General features: G+C 38.7%; 1 protein-coding gene across 2 annotated transcripts in view; it reads right to left on the bottom strand.

Moving 5' to 3' along the window:
- Positions 1 to 12276: 12276 nt before the first annotated feature.
- The window catches only part of cep55l (centrosomal protein 55 like), a 34581-nt gene continuing 25434 nt past the window's right edge, over positions 12277 to 21423 (bottom strand). For both annotated transcript variants that reach the window (XM_060842379.1, XM_060842378.1), the window contains exons 7-8: positions 16895 to 17020; positions 12277 to 14706 (exon numbers count right to left, since the gene is read on the bottom strand). In XM_060842379.1, coding sequence (XP_060698362.1) covers positions 14518 to 14706; positions 16895 to 17020 — 315 coding nt within the window. In that variant the 3' untranslated portion in view covers positions 12277 to 14517. The remainder of the gene's footprint in view (positions 14707 to 16894; positions 17021 to 21423) is intronic.

Consider the following 21423-nt stretch of genomic DNA (forward strand, 5'->3'; position numbering starts at 1 on the left):
AGATAATTAACTCCTACTGAACTTGTATTTATAGTCAAAACTTCTTTCAGAGTTCATAAAACCACAAACAAAATGTCACCACTTTAATATTTCAAACAGATTATGTGATATAAAGACATGCTGTACATTTTCCAGCATTTTTCATATTACATTTTCTAGCTATATATACAGATCTTTAGTTAATCTATCGAAGACATGGACTTGTCTTTTTGGTCTTGCTATTGTTCCTATTTAAGGGTGTTCAAAGGGCTCATAGTTGCTATTGGGCTGTTGTGTGAATGGTATAAAAATCTCCAGCAGGTATAAGCACCTTTAGTAGGATGTCACAACTCCAGATACAGATGTTCATTCTTTCCTTTGTCAGCATTCCCCAGGGATCATTCCCTCCGGGACACCCTGGTCCACTCCTCCCCCACTCCCAACCCCTCCCCACAGCCCCATGGCACCTCACCATGCGATCATAGAAGGTGTAACACCCAGCCGGTTACCTCCTCCTTCCTCACTGTCCGAGGTCCCAGGTACAACTTCACAGTGGAGCAGAGATTTACTTGCACTTCACTCAATCCAGTCTGCTGTACTCTCTGCTTACAATGTGGTCACCTCTACAGCAGGGAAATGAAACGCTGACCACTTTGCAGAGTACCTACATTCTGTCTGTAAAAATCGCCCTGAGCTTCCAGTTGCCTGGCACCTCAGCACACCACTGACCTACCTGGCCAATGTTTTTGTCACAGGCCTGCTGCAGTGTTCCAGTGAGCCTAAGCACAAGTTCAAAGAACAACATCTCATTTTCCACTTGGTGACCCTGCAGCCACTAGGACCCAATATAAGTTAAATAACCTTAGAGCCTGATTCCATTCCTCAATGTTTTTTACCCTGCCCCACTCCTGTTATGATATGGGATCTTCCAGCAGTCACCCATTGTCATCCACTCTCAGGAGAAAGTGAGGACTGCAGATACTGGAGATCAGAGCTGAAAATGTGTTGCTGGAAAAGCGCAGCAGGCCAGGCAGCATCCAAGGAGCAAGGGCTTATGCCCGAAACGTCGAATCTCCTGCTCCTTGGATGCTGCCTGACCTGCTGCGCTTTTCCAGCAACACATTTTCAACTCATCCACTCTCAGGCCTATTCTCACATTGCATGGGTTGCTTTCAGCACAGCCTGCTCCCTCTCTCCTATTCCCAGCTCTCATCATCACTTATTCAGCTTCTTCTAGACCATCAATATTCCCCTTGTGCACCTACTCCTTTCATTTTTCTCTCTCCTACGCCTCCATCTTCACCTGTCACTCACTTCTTCTCTTCCTCTTCCCCGCCACCAACTTGATCTTCAACAGAAATGTCATGTTTTCCTCACCGCTATCAGTTCTGATGAAGAGTCACCATACACAAAACATTGTGTCTGCTTTCTTCCCACAGACCTGCTGAGTTTCTCCAGCACTTTCTGTTTCTGTTTCAGATCTTGAGCATCCACAGTTCTTGGTTTTATTTTTAGTAATCAGGGCTGCTGCCTCCAGGCTTTGATTTTTCTATGAACGGCGACTGTTCATGGACCCTGCATAAAACCATCGCTCAGGTACATAGTTACAGAGAAGGTGGTACTTAAATTATTTCAAAAGCTGTTGCATCAGTTGACTTTATAAATATTCTACTTTTAGCATCTTTGCCTATGCACTATTTCAGGTTATCATCCTCATTGTAATGAGAAATCTAGCATGTCAATCTTAGAGATTTTTAACCAGCCTGAGGAGTAATTTGATTCATTTCCTTTCTACTTTATTTTATTGCCAGATTTTGCACACTATTCATATTTGATTTGTTGTTTTTATATATCCTTGGTAGCTATTGATTTCTCGTTTTATTAACATTCCCTATCTCCAAATGTCTTTTGAAATGATTTGAAAATCTTCTATTGGTTCTATGATCTGCAGTGATAAATGAGCAAATAAAACAACTGATTTTTGTTTTGATGCCACCATGTGGATTTCGTTGAGCTAAATCAGTGAGATTAAGGCTAAAGGTAAACCTAGTAATGGAGACCAGTCCTTTGTCTTCCTCATATCAGTTGGAACCATTGAATAATATCCCAAAATGTTGCTAATCTCCAAATTCCATATTTCCCTCTGCCAAGAGACAATGAAATGTATGTAACTCTCTTGATATACAGATGCTCAGGGACCTCCCTTTGCAACAGACAGCAATTTGAGAGATGCCAACAATGTTGTTGACTCCAGATGGAGCCCTTCAACATGGTCTCCCCAACAGCCATTATAATACTGTCCGTACCCTGCTCTGAACTCAGAGTCTAAAAGGGTTAATATTGAAGTGCTTTAGGTGGGATCCAGGACAGAGAGGTAGATCAGGGCACATTAACCAACTGCACAGGGCTCCAAGGTACCCGCTGTGCTGGGGTTTGGGGTGGGGCAGAGGAACACCACCTGGGCCCATGAATTCTGATCCAGCCCCTGGTTTTAAGTGCTACCTTCTATGATAATGGCATGTGAACTTGTTGGGGAAACAGCTTCGGACCTCATCGTCTCTGTAACAATGTCCAAGGAAGGTTTTTCAAAAGGTTATTTGGTATTTTCGGATTTGGGAGGTTTATCATTTTGACCACAAGAGGGCTTCCAGGCTGGCCTTTTTTTTGATGTAATCATGAGCTGGCAGAGAATGTTCTGTCAGAGGTGGTGGGAAATACAGTAAGTTGTGAAAGATGTATTAACACAGTGAACCACAACCAACAGGAGGATTATTCATTTTTAAAGCATGACAACATTACTGGGGCTGTCTTTTGAATGGACTTTGATCAGATTTCTTATGTTTAATCTCAACACAGCAAAACTCAACTGATCTGAAATAGTTACCAGGTAATACTTGTTATGTGGTTCATCTTATAACACACTTACAATAGCTAGAACTGTATTTTTACAGCAGAGATGGTTAGAGACCTAATTTATGTTTTTGCTTTAGTTTTGCAAGTTTTTAAAGCTCAATAATTGATTAGTTTCACTCTTTAATATCTCAGTAAGAATGTGGCATGTACTCAGGTTGATACCATATTAGGAAAATGTTTATAAAACATTTGTTCCTGCAAAGAGTTAAATCAACCACAATGCAAATAATAAGAGCAAATTAGATCAACTCAAAAAAACCAAACAAAATATTGTGTAAGTCAACATCAGTGCAGCTTTAATTTACTCTTCCAGCTTTCAACCTATGTGTCTTTTATTTTGGTTTATCTGTTCGCTGGCAGTGGACATAAGTCACTGTGGAAATTCTAACAAGTTGTGAAATTATTTGCTATCACATCATTTATAACTGATGTCTGTGGGAGGAACATTAGTTCTCACTGGTCTGGGTGGATAACATGCCAAACATATATCCAGGTGTTTCTCAGAGGGCTTTGCTCATTCTGTCAAGGTCTTTGATGCTGTTCAAATGTCAATCTACCAGGCAGCTAGCTCCATGACGACAAATGGAAAGGTTTCGAATTCCTGAAAGCAACACACCATAACAGCATGATTTTCATAGAGTGTTTAGATATAGAATCCCTACAGTGTAGAAACAGGCCCTTCAGCCCAACAAGTCCACACTGACCCTCCAAAGAGTAACCCACCCAGAACCATTCCCCTTCCCAGGCATCCTGTATTTACTCCTGACTAATGCAAAAGGGTAAAAACAATGACTGCAGATGCTGGAAACCAGAGTTTAGATTAGAGTGGTGCTGGAAAAACACAGCAGGTCAGGCAGCATCCGAGGAGCAGGAAAATCGACGTTTCGGGCAAAAGCCCTTCATAAGGTATTCCTGCTTTTACTGGTCCTTGGATGCTGCCTGACCTGCTGTGCTTTTCCAGCACCACTCTGATCTAAATCCTGACTAATGCACCTAACTTACATATCCGTGAACACTATGGACAATTTAGATTCATGTAATCTATGCAGTTCAGGCAAACATAAATTATTTTTTCATCAACAGGATGTCTGGCTCAAAGGAAAAAAAATAACATGATTACATTTAGGAAAATAGCAAAGCAGGACCCACCTAGAGTTCCAAATTCTCAATGTGCAATGCATTCTCCTTAACATATTCTACTTAACTCAAGATCAGGGCAATAGCTGGAGGAACCTTAGCATTGTGGTGCCAAATATAGACAAGGACACATTTGGAGTTTACCCAGGTACAAGTTTGATGTTTAGCATGTCAGATCATTGATAACCTTTCTACTGCTTCTCAAATCAGCACTGCCGAACTCATTGTCGTCTTCCAGAGTTAACAGGAGCTGATCAGGGTGAACCTCAGCTCCTATAAACAAGTCTGTCTTCAGGTATCACCACTGAATTGACGTGTTGATGAAATATCATCAAGTAGAGCTTGGTCTGGGTGTCAAATTAGATGACCTGTCCCGTGGAATTAAGTCGTTCTAGTCTCTTACTGCCAGGCATATTTAGGGTCAACCTGACACCATTAATTCCCTCTTATTGTTCCTCTCAGATAGATTTACTAAAAGTATTTGATGAATTTGTATAATGGGAGCAAACTGTTGCATAAAGATGTAGCTTAAACCTGTTAACATTGTGTTTCTAATGGGTAACCACGACAGTAATCGGCCCTCCTCCAAAAGTGATTGGAATGAGTCTCCCTTGCATGTGATTTTGATGGATTCACGTTTGTAATAAATAGACTAGCTGAGCAATGGCATCTTCATATCACCTCCCATATGTTCTGAATAAAGAATTTAAAGGGCTGCCCAGCTCACTGAAAACATTGCCACACTTTTTATTGCAGCCCATTGAAAAGGTCATCCACCAGCATAAACATCACGAGTGCAAATGATGATGCCCAGGCTAATCTGTTGCCTGCAACTTTATAGACAAAGGTTTATGGAGATCCAAATGTCAATGTCAATATAATTAGGGATGGAAGAGGGTGGAGAAACATATGCCTGTCCCAGAAACAACTAGACAGACAAAAGCTCTGACTCAAACTTTGGGAGGTTTACAAATATTTGTCATGTTTTGCTTACCATTATATTTACCAAGAACTTAATGAAGCTAATGTATTTCCAAGGTCCCACAGTTCCCTCGCTTCTGCTGGGTTGGAATTCCAGCCATCCTTTATCCTGGGTTCATTTGACATAGTCAGAAGCATATAAATAGGGATTGTGGAGGGGGATGCATGAGATCAACCCATTTTGGATGCAACAGAGTGCGACATTACTATGATTGCCACTACTGGCCCCTGTGGTATCTGCCATGTGATATGTGGGTCAGAACCCCAAAATACTGTGGATAATTTTAATTTGTAATTTCAACATGCATTTTTTAAAAGATAGGCAATACAGACAAGAATTGCTGCAGTTGTAAATCGAATGGCTGTCTGGAGAGAATCCACAGAATTTAATATCTATAGAGGTAAGAGAAATTCAAACAACTGTGGCTTATATCCCAAAATGCAGACACATTCTATGTTTTTCCCCCTGAAGAATACACAGGGCAATGGGATGACAAAAAAGTTACAGTTGTACTGGAGTGTAACAGTGGGCCTGAACATCCTCATGTGCACCAACCTAGGTTTAAGCACTGGCATTCTCTGACGGTCACAGTCAAATAGCTATCTCCTAGGTTACCTGTGCTACAGGTAAAGACCACCCGTCACTCTGAGTACAGGTTATAAAGGACAAAGGAATTTCAAACAGCCTACAAAAGCAAGATCCTCAAAAATTGATGTTTCAAATATCAACATCAATGCAACCAGTAACTTCTACTGCAACAATTGCAATGTTAATCTCTCTGCTCTTCATGAACAGATTAGATGTTAATCTTAGAATTATTTTTTAACTTGCATCTTTTTAGATTCACCTCTTATTTTGAATGTGTGTATGTGTGTTGTTAGTATTTTTACTCACATGTAGTGTTTAAGAAAACTCACTATTTATAAATTTAAGAAAGTCTTGTTAAGTTGAGAGTTAGTTCATACTCCCTGAGCCTGGAGCTGATCAGTTTGGGATATCCCATCTGGAACAGTAACAAATTAGAACCTCGCCTGGAATCTGATCAGAACAAGAGGTTTAAGGCAGTTTGCATAGATTAACAAGATAGTTTATTGCATAGTACCATTAAGTACAACTATGTTACTAGTCACGCACAATTAATAGGAGATTGGGGAGCTCTCTCAATCACTCTACTCCCTGCAAAGCCTAGTATACAATTCACTGTCTCCACCACAGACATCGACAGAATGGGTAGAGCCCAACGTAACAGGAATATTAATTCCTTTAGAAACATTATCCATAACACCTAGGGCTGTGCCTTATGTGGGGAGGGGAGGATAATTGTTGCAGTGCATTGTCAGAGTATGAGGGAGCCTGTAGTAGATGCTTGAGATAAATAAACTTGCAGCAGTATGATGGAATGGGACTGACTGGTGTGTTTCAAAGAGAGTCTTCTTGGCTCACATCACCTGTTAATGTGCTGAAATTATATTATCATTTCTCACGCATTCTAAACATTCACATTTTCCATGCTAATCCAATATAGAGCTCTCATCAAACATTGTAATAACAGTTGGCAAAATGTCTCCCAGTAATAGTTTCATAAATTGTATCAATGTCCATAAAAATATGATTCATTACATACAATAGGCAGCTGATGCACATAATACATATAACAGATGTTACCACTGCATGGAAATGTACTGGCACAAAATTAAATAAAGATGGGCACAAATAAAGATTAATACCGTTGTACTCCAACAGAGATAAATACACCAATTCTTTGCTTCTTTTCATTGGTTTCTGGTTTTGCTTTGTTTTTAAAGCTGAATTTGTATCCATGATTAGGAAGGTTACTGTTGGAGGTCAGTCATCTCAGTTCCAAGACATCACTGCAGGAGTTCCTCAAGGTAATGTCCTGGGCCCAACCATCTTCAGCTGCTTCATCAAGAACTTTCCAACGAGAATCAAGGCGTCACTTGGTTAGTGGTGAGAAGGGCACTACCCAAGATCCTTAATCCTCCTTCTCTCTGCCACCACATTCTGCCTTTGAACCAGCTGCAGAGGGGAAGACACATATCTCCTTCTGGAATATTCCTTTCCAAAGAAGGTCTGCAGAGAGATGCAATAGATTTTGTGGAGATGCGTCCTGAGCAGTTCCATGATGCAGAACACTGGCATGGTGCTGCTGGTGTGGGTAGCTGAGTGTTAGCACAGCTGCCTCACTGCATCAGGGACCCACATTCGAATCCAGCCTCAGGTGACTGCCTGTGTGGAGTTTGCACATTCTCCTTGTGTCTGCATGGGTTTCCTCCGGGTGCTCCAGTTTCCTCCCACAGTCCAAAGATGTACAGGTTAGGTGGTTTGGCCAGGGTAAATTGCCCATAATGTCCAGGGATGTGCAGGCTAGATGGACTAGCCATGGGAAATTCAGGGATAGGGTAGGAGTTGGGTCTGGCATTGACTGTTCTCTGGTTTGATCCAAAACAAGCTCTTCAAAGAAACTGTCTCCAAAACATTCAATGAACTCCTCATCGAAGCTATCTTTTCCAATCTTACTTGGATTAAAACCCCCATCATTATTGCTGTACTTTTCTGACAAGCTCCAATTATTTCTTATTTTATACTCCAACCTACATTTGGGTACTATTAGGAAACCTGTATACTCCTTCCACAAATTATCTTTTGCCTTTATCGTTTCTCATCTTCACTCATGCCACTTCACATCCTGATTTTCCAAACTTTAGAGTTGAAAATGTGTTGCTGGAAAAGCACAGCAGGTCAGGCAGCATCCAAGGAACAGGAGATTCGACGTTTCGGGCATAAGCCCATTTTCAGCTCTGATCTCCAGCATCTGCAGTCCTCACTTTCTCCTTTCCAAACTTTAGGTCAAGCCTTTTTATTGTGCTTTACCATTAATTAACAAAGCCCTTCCTCCACCTTTTTTGAGCTTCCTGTCTTTCCTAAATGTTATGTACCTTCAATATTCTGGTCTCAATCTATGTTACCTGCAGCTATGTCTCTGCAATGGATATCAAATCAATATTTATTTTGCTTTGTTTTATCTGTTCATTTGGTTTGAATTGAAAAATGCAGACATTCAGACACAGAACCTTCGGTTTGTCCTTTTATTATTTATTTTTATTAGATTCCCTGCAGTGGGAACCAGGCCCTTCGGTCCAACCAGTCCACACCGACACTCCGGAGAGTAACCCAAACAGTCCTATTTCCCTCTGACCAATGCACCTAACACTATGGCCAATTTACCTGGCCTGCACATCTTTGAACTATTTCTGTAATCTCGAGCTCTATCTGCTATTTGATCTTAGATCAATATTTTTTATCCCTCCCTGACTAGAACTGTTAATCATTTCCAGTATCAAAACACTACTCAATTGCCTTGACTTTACTCTTTGATTTACCATGGAAGTGGAAGGTCTCCACTAGCTCAGTAACACTGGAAATGGCTGGCTAATAAGTTGCCTGTGGTCTCTCAGGCTGTGCTGACTCATTATCCTGATCTTCCTCTCATCAATGCTCTCAAAGGATCAGATCAGAATCCTTACCTACATCTTAATCTGCATTTCCTCCTCATTAACACATTCCTCCTTTGGTAATTCAAATTTGGATAGCAAAGCACATGAAAATAGTGAACTGCACCACATGGCTGGATCTTCAGGAGTTCTGTGGTCTGTTTCACAATGGCCCTGGTTAAAATGTAGATCGTGTTATAACTTTGTCCTGCAAAAATCCAAGGACTTATTAGAGGGGACATTAGCCAGGTTTGGAGAGGATAGCCTTGTTGACAAGCAATCATCCTGGTATCCCCCTGAAAAGAGGGCAGTATTTGTGAATGCTCCAAAAGCACAATTTATGGCAGCTACCTGGATATCTGAAATTGTGGTTTTATGATCAGTTTAACATGAAGCGATCAGAATCCTTCTCATTCACAAACTTTTCGTTTGTGATGGGGTATTCTTAAAGCTATGTGGCATGGTCAACAGCACGCTGTATCTGTGGGAAGGCAGTAATGTCTGAGAACTCTCGTGCCCTGACTGTTTGACTGGATAGGAGACAGAGGGTGGTGGTGGAGGGTTGTTTTTTTTTGGACTGGAGGCCTGCAACCAGTGTGCTGCAAGGATTGGTGGTGGGTCCACTGCTTTTTGTCAATCATATAAATGATTTGGGTGCGATTATAGGAGGTATAGTTAGCAATTTTGCAGATGTCACCAGAATTGGTGTAGTGGACAGTAAAGAGTACAACAGGACCTTGACCAGAATGGCAGAAGTTTGATTTAGATAAACGTGAGATGTTGCATTTTGGAAAGGGAAATCAGGGCAGGACTGATACACTAAATGGTAGGGTCCTAGAGGGTGTTGCCAAACAAAGAGGACGAGGGTGCAGGTTCATAGTTTCTTGAAAGTGGAGTCACAGGTAGACAAGGAAGTGAAAGTGTTTGGTACACTGGCCTTTATTGGTCAGTGCATTAAGTGTAGGGGTTGGGAGGTCATGTGCAGCTGTATAGGGTATTTGTTAGGCCACGTTTGGAATTCTACATTCAGTTCTGCTCTCCTTTATATAGGAGAAATATTGTTAAATTTGAAAGGGTGCAAAAAACATTTACAAGAACGTTGCCAGAGTTGGAGGGTTTGAGCTAGAGGCTGGATAGGCTGGGGCTAGTTTCCCTGGAACTTTGGAAACTGAGGAGCGACCTTAGAGGTTTATAAAATCATGAGGGGTATGGATAGAGTGAATAACAAAGACTCTTACCACAGGGTAGGGGACTCCAAAATTAAAAGGCACAGCTTTAAGGTGAGAGGAAAAAGATATAAAAGGGAAGTGAAGAACAACTGTTTCAAGCAGGTGATGGTGTGTGTATGGAAGAGCTACCAGAGGAAGTGGCAGAGGCTAGTACAATTACAACGTTTAAAAGGCATCTGAAGAGGAAAGGTTTAGAGGGATGTGGGCCACATGCTGGAAAATTGGACTAACTTCATTTGGGATGTCTGGTTGGCATGGACAGGTTGAACCAAAAGGTCTGTTTTCGTGCTGTACAACTCAATGACTCTAAGGTGGCATTAAGCAGTAAAAAAATGAGGAAGTAGACTTTGATCAGTTAATCTGGATGTACATATTGACAATTAGGAGATGTTGCAAAGTCTCCAGTTGTTCCATCAAATGAGTAGCTGGTAAATAATTAAAGGACATGGGTTGCGAGAGCATCTGAGATGGGATTGACACCCAGTCTTTGTTGGTGCAAATTCTTGTCCAGCAGCTGGCATAGTGTGATGTGATGGCTCTTAGTTTTCTTTTATATAGAGTTATTTGGTTTAGTTCTTGATTATGCAATTAAGTAACTCAAACTAACCCAATAAAATCAAGAAAATGTTTGCATTGTATGAGATTGGCTTGTTTCTAAGATAATCGCTTGAACAGTAAATTCAAAGAGAAACTTTAGTATGTTATTTCTCATTTAAGATAATCAAACAAAACTGTTTTACAGCTTCAGTCAGGTGTCAGTGTGATATATATTCCTCAAGTTGCTTTGTTGACATCAAATGTTACAGATTCTGGCTTCAGAAGTAGCTAGAAAATATATCACTTAATGGTGTCACTTTCATGTATAAAAAAAAATCAATACTTCATCATAGACCACAATATGAAACTTCAGAATTGGTCAATTCATTTTTGTTTTCACTGGACTTTATCTGTGTAGATTGCCCATTGAAATTCACATTTGATGCCACCTGCTTCCTGTATAACAGAATTCATACCAATGCTCGGCTTCATCTTTAAGAGTAGAATAAAAATCTACTCTGCACCTTTTATGTGACTTAGTGCTCTTCCAAAAAGCAGAATCTAACTAGTATTTTTAAACTACAAACTTTTTAAATATAAACCAGCTTTAATAGTTACTTAAATTTTAAATTAAAATATTTTAAAAATCAAGATAAATTACCGGTCAGCATCTCTAGTATTGATACAGCATGTCCTCCTACTTAAGGACCTTTACACATCTTTCTCACTGTTTCTGATAGCAACAAGCTTTCTACTCCTTCTAGTGTGATAGTGTACCATCTCTAAGCCAATATCTTCCTGCATGTGCTAAAGCAATAGTTGAATATTAAGGAATGTCCTGCAGTCCATGTCTATTAATACACCAGTCAGCCAAAGGGTGATGCATTATCTTTCTTGATGACAAATGATGCAATGTTGTGGCCCAGTTTTGCAGATGGAGGGTTCAATGACCATTGTCATTGACCATAAAGGCACTTGATGCAGTTGGAGTGGGTCAACATAAAGGAAATAGGCCAGCATGGCCTCAGAATAACCAGTATTTGACACTGATTAAATATAACAGATAACTACTTAGTTCTTAGTGTCAAGTGTTGAAGCATCAAGTTTCTTGATTGGCAAGAATGAGGAAGGGAAAATTAATGGGGCTAGTTGTTGTCTTAGATTTAACTCCTCTTCTTGTCGCCTGATGGCAAAATTTGGACCAAAACTGGTTCACGCTAGCAAGGAGAACTTCACTCAAAGTTATCATTGCTGTAAATGTGATTATTGGATTCTTGCTTTATTGAGTCGTCATATTACCCATTATTCTTGCCACCTGAGAGAAAAAAATCACTTTTGGCCTAGATCAACAGCATCTCTCATTAGTAACTCGGGGGTCAATGTGTAGAATAATTTTTAAGCTCAAAGCTTTATATAATAGTGATTGTTTAAGATATTTCTTTATGATCTGAAATATAAAAAATTTAGTTCTGAGTTACTCAGTAGGGAATTTTCTGTTCACATATGTACTAATGGACAATTAAGTAGTGAGGTGGCTTGCCAAATTTATTTCTAGCTGCAATGTTACAAACTTAATGGGGTAACGTACAGAATCATAATTTTAAAACATCTTGCCTATCCAAAGTTATTATTTTTCCCACCTTTGAAGGTATATTTCAGGGTAGCAAAATGAGCAGCTTGCAGTCATCATGTTATGCTTGTAATGCTGCTAAAAGTCCAAATTAAAATGAATCTTCCAGCTACATCCAGCAAACCTACATCCAATCCAAACTACAAACAGTAAAATTGGAATCCTTTAATAATAATTAGTTATTTTTGGATAAATTTTAAATGATTCCAGAAACAGCAGATTCATAGGTCAGTTTTTTAGACTGCTTAGAAATGGAGAACATTTTCAAAATTTACAATATATTGATAGGAGGAAATAAAATGAGACAGAAATGCTTAATGAATTACCTGGCATTTATTAAAAGTTATATAAAAAGGTTTGATTTTACAAATAAATGGATTCCCATAACCAAAGTAGACCATTTGCCTAGTATTTCCAACAAAGTACACATTTATAGAAAGGGACAAGTGTTAAAAAGTGGGAACCAAACCTTTATACAAAGTTGTTTTGACTTCATCGAAAATAATTTAAATGTTGTAAAGATATTGCATTACTAGGACGTTACTGGTTTATGGGATCAAACTTCAGTGTTAAAATATCCATAGCTGCTCTTCAGGGGGTGGGGATTGCGAGAAGTATCTGAAAACTTGATTGTAAAAGAAATAAAGTGAGGCAATATAAACCAATAGAAATCACAATTCACACAAACAATGCCTCCTCATATTATCAAACCAAGCTGCTTGGCTTAGGTTTCTCTTCATTGGGATTTCCCTATAATACAGTGCAGGGAAGAAACTGGAAAAAGTTTTCAGACTTTCGGTGACTAGCTCAAGACATCTTTAAGTTTAAGAACAGATCCTCTGAGCTACTTTGGATCACAATGAAAGCTATCCCTCAAAGGTATGAACCTTTCAAAATATACATATAATGGTATAAACATTCCATAGAATGGGAGGAAACTATTGTATTGCTGCTCTGGCCCTGCAATACACAGCATTAGATACAAGCTAAATTTTAAATCAATCTACATATCGCTGGTTTCAGGCTTAATGTACAGTGCAAACAAGGAACAGACTCAAATTTGTGGATTCTATAGAACAGTTGGAGTGTCAGAGTCAAAAGACAGTCAGGTGAAGAATGAGTATGAAAACAGTAGCTCGCATTATTCCCTTTCAAGGATTGGCCAGTGAGCATTTTTTCCTCCAAAATATTGTATCCTTGCATCTTAAACAAAAAACACTGGAACACCTTAAAATCCAAAAGATAAAATATTTAAATAATTTGTTTTGAAATAATTAAAATACTTTCAAGAGAGTATTAAAATAGGTTTCATCTCAATATCTTGCTGTAACTTGAAGAAAGCTGCAGTAACTTTCCATCAGTGCTACCTGAATTAAAACCTTGTATTCCAAATTGAGTCTGCAAGGGGTTTATAGTGCTGGACTACTACTAACTGAAACCAAAAACAAACTTCTGCAATATTAGTTTCATCCAGACTTCAGCTGATGATTAGTGCATTGAAGGTTCTATATGTACTCCAAACATATGACCTTAAAAAGGTGATTATCTACTAAGTGGATGGGAAAGTTTAACATTTGCTTTCTTTATTTAATAAAACTTGATAGCATTGTGACTTCAAAATAACATTAATTGACTAGAACAGCAGGCAGGCATATGAACTAAATACACCAGGTCTGTGAACTAGCTGCAAAGCAACAATTGGCAGATTTTGCACCGCCTCAGACACTGTTAGGAACTTTAATATTGGGAATCATGGAGGTACATCAACAAACTTGAAGGAATGGGATGTAATCAAAAGTTAAAACAGGTTTATGAAGGGAGAATAGGTACTGTACTGCAGCTTCAGGTTACAATAAACAACTAAAATCAGCAAAATCCATTCAATCACAACATTATATTCCCAAAAGGGAAAACATGTACAGCAGATTAAATAATAGATGCAAATCAAATTTACCATATAAAAGTAAGAAAAAATACTTTTCTGTGCAAATCAAATAGCAAGGGTTGAGGGCAGTGGAAGGAATCCAAATATTACTACACTGTTGAAGAATATATTAAAAGGAGTGACAGCAAAGCTCTGCAGTGTGAATCATTCAATAAAACCCCAATTATACTTCGCTATCAGTTTAGTTTACCTACAAACTAACTGAAATATGGTTAAGACAATACTGACCTGCAGGATGGCAGTCTTAACCAACAACATGAATGGACCACCCAAACAAGGCCAAAAGTAATGACACAAGAGACTGTTTTAGATAGAGGCATCAAATTCCATAGTTTTAAATGCTGATTTTACAGGTAGAATAAGCTTTAGGCTTCCCACTTGATTAATAGTGAGTATTTCAAGACAACTGCAGATCAAACCCTGTAAAGGTTCCGAGGTGGTAAATGTTGTCTCAAGAAATTGCAAAAATTAAGTTGATCCTTCCCAAATGTACTTGAACTAGAAAATCAGTCAAGTTGCTCAATTTTAAGTTGTTCAGCTTTCTGAATTATATTCTTAAGCATCAAATTCATTTAATGTCCGAATGTTTATTTGCTAACAGTAGCTTTTTGATTACAACTTTGAGTGAAAAGAAAATAAAGTCAGCCTGAATTCTAGTAATTACAATAGTCAACATGGTCCAAAAGATCACGGTGTTGACTTGTGGGATACTGAGCTTTGCACTTGGGGCATTCCAAAAAACTCTCATCAAGAAGATTGCTGGACTTTGGCAAAGGCAATTTGTCTTCATCATCACCATTCCTGTACAACACTGGATCCGAGAGGTGGATATCTTGTACTTGCTGAAACAAAAAGTAGTTTATTTTAATTAATTGCTCAAACTTGTTCAAAGAGAACTCCAATAATTTAAAACTCTAAAAATAATGTAAAACTCTGTTATCTCACTTTTTAAGATTAGAATCAATCTAAACATCAGGTCATAGACAGAGAACACAGGGGGCTAACAGCTTCAACATATTGTCTAGCTATCACCATTGTTAACAGCTAACCCGAGAATGCAACTTTAAAAAAAAGGCTTTGTGATTTACACATGAAAGAAGGGAAACTATCACTGTATTCTAACAGATGAAAGGCTTAACAGACAATCAATTTTTCAATGTATAATTTCAGTTACATCACACTAGATGTTTGCTATAAATTCTGTTACAATCGAGCCCTTCACAATTACCTGATGAAGGAGCGTCACTCCGAAACCTAGTGTGCTTCCAATTAAACCTGTTGGATTATAACCTGGTGTTGTGAGATTTTTAACTCCAATAATTTAAAGAAGCCAAGTGTCCAGCAGGTTTACAGCTAGTCTCATATTAAAAAGAACATCAATCTAGATTACATGAATTGAAAAGTCAGCTGGGTAGAAATTCAACTGATTTTCCCCACGTGAGGAGGACAATAAGCTGACATAGTTGCCAGAACTATAGACTAGACTGTTGCAGTTACAGTACCAGGGCAGATAGTCAATTATTGACTGTGTTGTTATTAGCAACATTAAGGCCAGTGTGCAGGAAGCGTTCGGATTAAATCAAATCTTGTACATAAAATCTAAATTCTGTCTTAATTTTAGCTGCTAAATAAATTTCACAAATAGCTCAAATAAAAGCAAGCTACTGCAGAAGCTGAAGATCTGAAATGATAAAGTGGAGAAACCCAGCAGCTCTGGCAGCATATGTGGAGATAGAAACAGTTAATGGGCAGTCTGTTGATGATTCTTTGGCACCGCGATAGCGTGTTGATGTGGTATTCTGAAGAAGTTGTTGGACTCAAAATGTTAACACTTTCTCGTGCTACAGACGCTACCAGGCATGTGGAGTTTCTCCAGCATTTTTTTTAATCTCACATATGCCTGAGCTGATGCAGAATAATGTTACCCATGCAGCTTCTATAGATCCACAAAACCTCTTCAAAAGGGACCATAGTCAGACAACATTTCCTATAAACACACTGCCATCTTTTTGGTGGAAAATTTATAGACTATATATAGCTTAAAATATCCATAAAATACACATCAGCTGCATGGTGAATTACATAAAAACTCCTGTGAGGATTAACAAATGACAGCAAATTGATTTTTCACCACCTTCACTATTAAGCTGCAAATTCTTATTAAAGTAGCATCAGTTAAAACCTAACAAAAATTATAGGAAAACTTTAATGGGCAAATGATACTCAAAAATCATAGAATAATAGAGTCCCTCCAATGTGGAAGCAAGTCATTTAGCCCATTGAATCCACTGAAGGCCATCCCACCCAGACCCATCAACCCTTGCACTATCCCTCTAATTATGCATTTCCCATGGATAATCTACCTAGCCTGCATATCCAAGGACATTGCGGACAATGGCACGGTGGCACAGTGGTTAGCACTGCTGCCTCACAGCGCCTGAAGACCCGGGTTCAATTCCCGACTCAGGCGACTGACTGTGTGGAGTTTGCACGTTCTCCCCGTGTCTGCGTGGGTTTCCTCCGGGTGCTCCGGTTTCCTCCCACAGTCCAAAGATGTGCGGGTCAGGTGAATTGGCCATGCTAAATTGCCCATAGTGTTAGGTAAGGGGTAATGTAGGGGTATGAGTGGGTTTCGCTTCGGCGGGTCGGTGTGGACTTGTTGGGCCGAAGGGCCTGTTTCCACACTGTAAGTCTAATCTAAAAAAAAATCTAATTTAGCACGCCTAATCCACCTAACCTGCATTTCGGAGGAAACCCACGCAGACACGGGAGAATGTGAAACTTCCACACATTTGATCTCTGCCTTACAGCACCAGGGACCCAAGCATAACGTTGAGGACAGACAAGTTGTAGCACATTGACTTGTCACAATGGTAAAGCACAAAGCAGATGATTATCTGATGATTATCCAACTTAGGTTACAAAATGCAATCAGGCAAGTTTTCTAACATTCCTCTTACTATCTAACCTGCTGAGCACTATATTTGAGAAACAACTACACAATCATTCAAATGAATTTTCAATCCTTACTGTATTCTCCAGTCTGGTGATCTGTTCTCGTGCCTTATGCAGCTCTTTCAAGACTTTTTGTAACTGATGTTGCAGCTTTTGACGATCATGTTTCTCACTCTCAAAATCTAATGTAAGGTTTTGCATCTGTAAAGGATTCAAATGTGGTTTATGAAAGAAAGCCAGTCACTTCACAATGGAGTGCTAGGTCGTGTACGCTAAAAAAGATATTTTAATCTATACACGTTTGAAAAGAAAGCTTTTAAAAATGTTTAAAATTTGTGCATATATAGCATAAAAAGCAATATTTCAGTTTACTATCTTGGTGATCAAGGTGAAGACATTAAGGCAATGAGGAATAGAATGCCACTCCTTCTATTGATCATTGTTGTGGCCTGTGTGATTGCAAAGTTGTGAGCTGTGGATCAACAACCAATTGCAAAAACTGACCATAAGTTCCATTCATAAAAGAGAAAATGATAACAATGCAGGCTGCTGTGAATAGTTTCTCCCACATCCAACACAAAAATCAACTGTCTGAAAAAAATTTAAATGACACCTATCTCAAAAAACCAGTGATCCTAATTGACTTAAGACCATAAGAGATGTAGGCCATTTATCACAAGGTCCATTCTACCAGTCAAGGACATCATGGCTCATCAGATAACCCTCAACTCCACTTTCCTGACTTTTCCTCACAGCCATTCAGTTGAAGCAATCAACTGATAAGCTTAATCATCAAGGAGTCATCCATAGCAGCATGTCTTATCACCAACATAGCGAAGTCAGCCAAATAACAGAAGTCACGAAACAATTCACAAAAGAATTGAATCATCTAACTGTTCAATGGAATTCCTTAAAGCAAAAGTCCTTATGAATGCTTTCAAATAATTAAACAGGAGTCTCAGCTTTCTTCCACATTAGCTGCAGTTAGGTCAAAGCCATGCCTAATGTGTGTGACAGTGGGATAAAAATGGTAGTTTGTAATGTATAACAAGTGGCATATGCATTGCACTGCTGGTAAGTGAGTAAGCTTAGGTTTTCAAGCACTTGGGTGCATTCAACAATAGCTGAATAAACAGCAATATGCTGGAAATCCAATGGTTTCTGAAGGAAGATTATTCGACCCAAGGCACAACTGAAACTGGATAGGTATTGCCAACATTTTGACTGGTTTCAGATTTCAGTATTTTACTCCAATATTTTATCTTCTAAACAGAGTTAGCCTAACAGGTTTCTTTGTAATAATGCCCAGTACCTCATACACAACTAAATAATAGCAGCCAATTTTCTGGCAGATAGTTGCACAAGCAATTTTGAATGAGTTATACTAATTAAAATAAATTATGCTTAACTTCAAATGCAACTGCTGCACCAACTGATGAATTTTACTCACTCCTGACCTTCAACAGGAATCTGATTTTACTAGGTTCCAAATACTTGAGATGGCTGCAAATGCTTCAGTGTGATATTTTGCATTGATGTACGGGGCTCCATCACCATGAAGAATGGGATGCTTTTGGAGCCCCTACTCCTGTTGGTTATTTAATTGCCCACCACTGGGTGCGGCATAGCTTCTCTGAAGGATATTAGTGAACCCAATAGATTCATACCAATCTTATTTCCAATATCAATGATGAGTGCCATTTTATTCCAGATATATTAAAGAAGTGATTTTGAATTTAAAATTTAGAAGCTGAGAGTTTTTAAACTCTCACCAAAGCATTAATCTGGGTCATTTGATTATTTGTTCAGCAAAATTATCATTATTCTACTGCTTGTATGTGATGATAAGTTACGAGTTTACTTCTAAATTGAGAGAAGAAAATGCTAAATTGTGAAAAACTGTCAAACTTTCACTACGTATTTTAGCATCTGTCAGGTTTTAGGCAAAACATCATGAGTGGGTGACAAGAAACCAATTTATTCTGGTTATATGCATGTTGTGTCAATTTGAATTCTAATAACCACCAATATGATTTCAGTTAAAATAATGGATCAGAACCGGAACTATTTATAGGTTTTAATTTTAAAACTTATTTTGAAAAAAAAAGGGCAGACATAGGGAAAAGAACTGTATACATAAATTCCATGAATCTATCACAAAGTCCTATGCAAAATGAGAATTCAAACAGAGTGATTCAACAAGAGGAGATAATGAGGCAGTGGATTACCCTCCCCTTAGCAGAAAGTCACCTCTTGCAGATATGCCTGATTTACCCTCCAGAAACATCCAAAAGAAAAAGTCTTTATTGGTCAAAGCATTGAGTATAGGAGTTGGGAGGTCACATTGTGGTTGTACAGGACATTGGTTCGTCCACTTTTGGAATATTGTGTGCAATTCTGGTTTCCCCCCAAGGGAAGGAGATTGTAAAACTTGAAAGGGTTCAGAAAATATTTACAAGGATGTTGTCAGGGTTGGAGGATGAGTTACTGAATAGGCTGGGGCTGTTTTCCCTGTAGCATCGGAAGCTGAGGGATGACCTTATAGAGGTTTATAAAATCATGAGGACCGTGGATAGGATAAGTAGACAAGGTCTTTTCCTTGGGGTGGGGGGAGTCCACCTAGAGGGCATAGGTTTAGGGTGAAAGGGGAAAGTTTTAAAAGGGATCTAAGGGGCAATTGTTTCATGCAGAGAGTGGCGAGTATATGGAATGAGCTGCCAGAGGAAGTGGTGGAATCTAGCACAATTACAATATTTAAAAATGCAAAGGATGGGAAATGAATAGGAAGGGTTTAGAGGGATATGGGTCAACTGCTAGAAAGTGGGACTAGATTAATTTAGGAGATTGGTCAGTATGGACAAGTTGGACCAAAGGGTCTGTATCCCTGCTGTACATCTCCATGACTCGAAGTGGTTAAAAACTGACTGCAATACTAGCCTGTGTCTTATTGGCTGAATATCCTAGCATGCAAGGGCCACAGCTTTGAGAAACACCCTGCACTGTAAATAAAACAACAGGAAGAGTTTTTCTGACTCTGAATGCTGGAATGCAGGCACTGTCAAAAGAAAAATCAGAACTGAACTTTAGCCAACTTACAAAAGCAAAGTCTGGAAACTGATTGATCAATCGCCAACATCACATTATCTGTCATCCAATAACGGCTACAACATGGTCTTAACTGGTTTGCACAAACAATTCAGAGACTGATCTAGGGACCTCACTCTGGTCTGGTCACAACCATCACAAATTTAAAATTATAGTGCAGTCCAGAAACAATGCATATATGAAGCTAACATTACCCAAGAAACATAAAAGAGACTTTCAACCTAGAGTTTAATAATGATGCACAATAGGCCACAAAGTGTGTGTATTAAATAAGTTGTGATTTTAATAGTAAAGTTAGCACAAATTTAAACACTGATCTAGTTACAGTGATGTTTGGTTGGTGATGGTTGAAATAATTTTGGCTAGCACACAACTTACTTTGATTTGATGGAGTTTGATTGGTTATCATGTTGTTTTAATGTAATTTAAGCTGGTCATTGCAACATTACCACATGACCATACATTACATTGTGAAAACCTGATTTATAGTAATCATTTCCAAAGGTTCTGATTACAACTGTTTTCACAGCAGAATAATAATGTAAACCTGATTTCATTCACCCTTTCTGGCTTTCAGCCAATAATTAGGGTTCACCATAAAATCAGTTTGCTACAGGAGCTCATTCATCCAATCTGTCTCTAACAGGTTATTCAACTCATCCCAATTAACGGTTCTCAATCTGCAGACTGTAGGTTTCAACATCTCATGTATATATCCAAACATTGTTGAACTGCGATCAGGATTATTGTTTGTAGTACTTATTCAACACTGATTGCCACATCTCAACACATAATGGGTGAAAATTTTTCCTCTCAACTCTCCTCAAATCCTTATACCAATTGTTTAAATCTACACTGCTAGTTATTTGTTTTAGAAAAGTTACTTTTTGGCACCCAGTCTAGGCCTCAGATTCCTCTGTTCTACAGAAAACAATCCCAAGTTATTTGATTCTTTCGTAAACAATTCTAGCATAGCTTTCCCGACTATAATGTCGTGCTTTGGCTAATAAAAGGAAAATATCCCATATCTTAACCACCTCTTCAAAGTATTTCTACCTTCAGGGCATTGTGGACCATGTGTCCCTCTACACTTCTCTGTATTTTACCATTTTGTTGTCAATTCCCGTGTCTTCTTTGCACGCCCCAAATGTATCTCAGCTGTCTCTTAATAAATTGTCTGCCACATTTCTGCCCAGTCTTTTAATAGCTTCCTGAGTCTGTGTGCTTTCGCTCCTTGATAGCAATCACACCCAACCTTTTTTTTTATTAAAAACATCAGTTTACAAACTATTATCATGTTTCTTTACATTTATATATAAATTATTGACAGATATGAAAGATGACACCTGCATCAAGATGAAGTTTTTATTAAAAGTTGTGCCAAAATTTTCCAAGCCAATCACAGATTGGGTGTTTAACTGCATTCAGGTAGTGAGTATTAACTTGATGATCACTTGTGCTTATATATACACACACATATATGGGGGCAGATGGAAGTT

This window comes from Hemiscyllium ocellatum, chromosome 22 (assembly GCF_020745735.1).
Source record: "Hemiscyllium ocellatum isolate sHemOce1 chromosome 22, sHemOce1.pat.X.cur, whole genome shotgun sequence".
Classification (NCBI taxonomy): Eukaryota; Metazoa; Chordata; class Chondrichthyes; order Orectolobiformes; family Hemiscylliidae; genus Hemiscyllium; species Hemiscyllium ocellatum.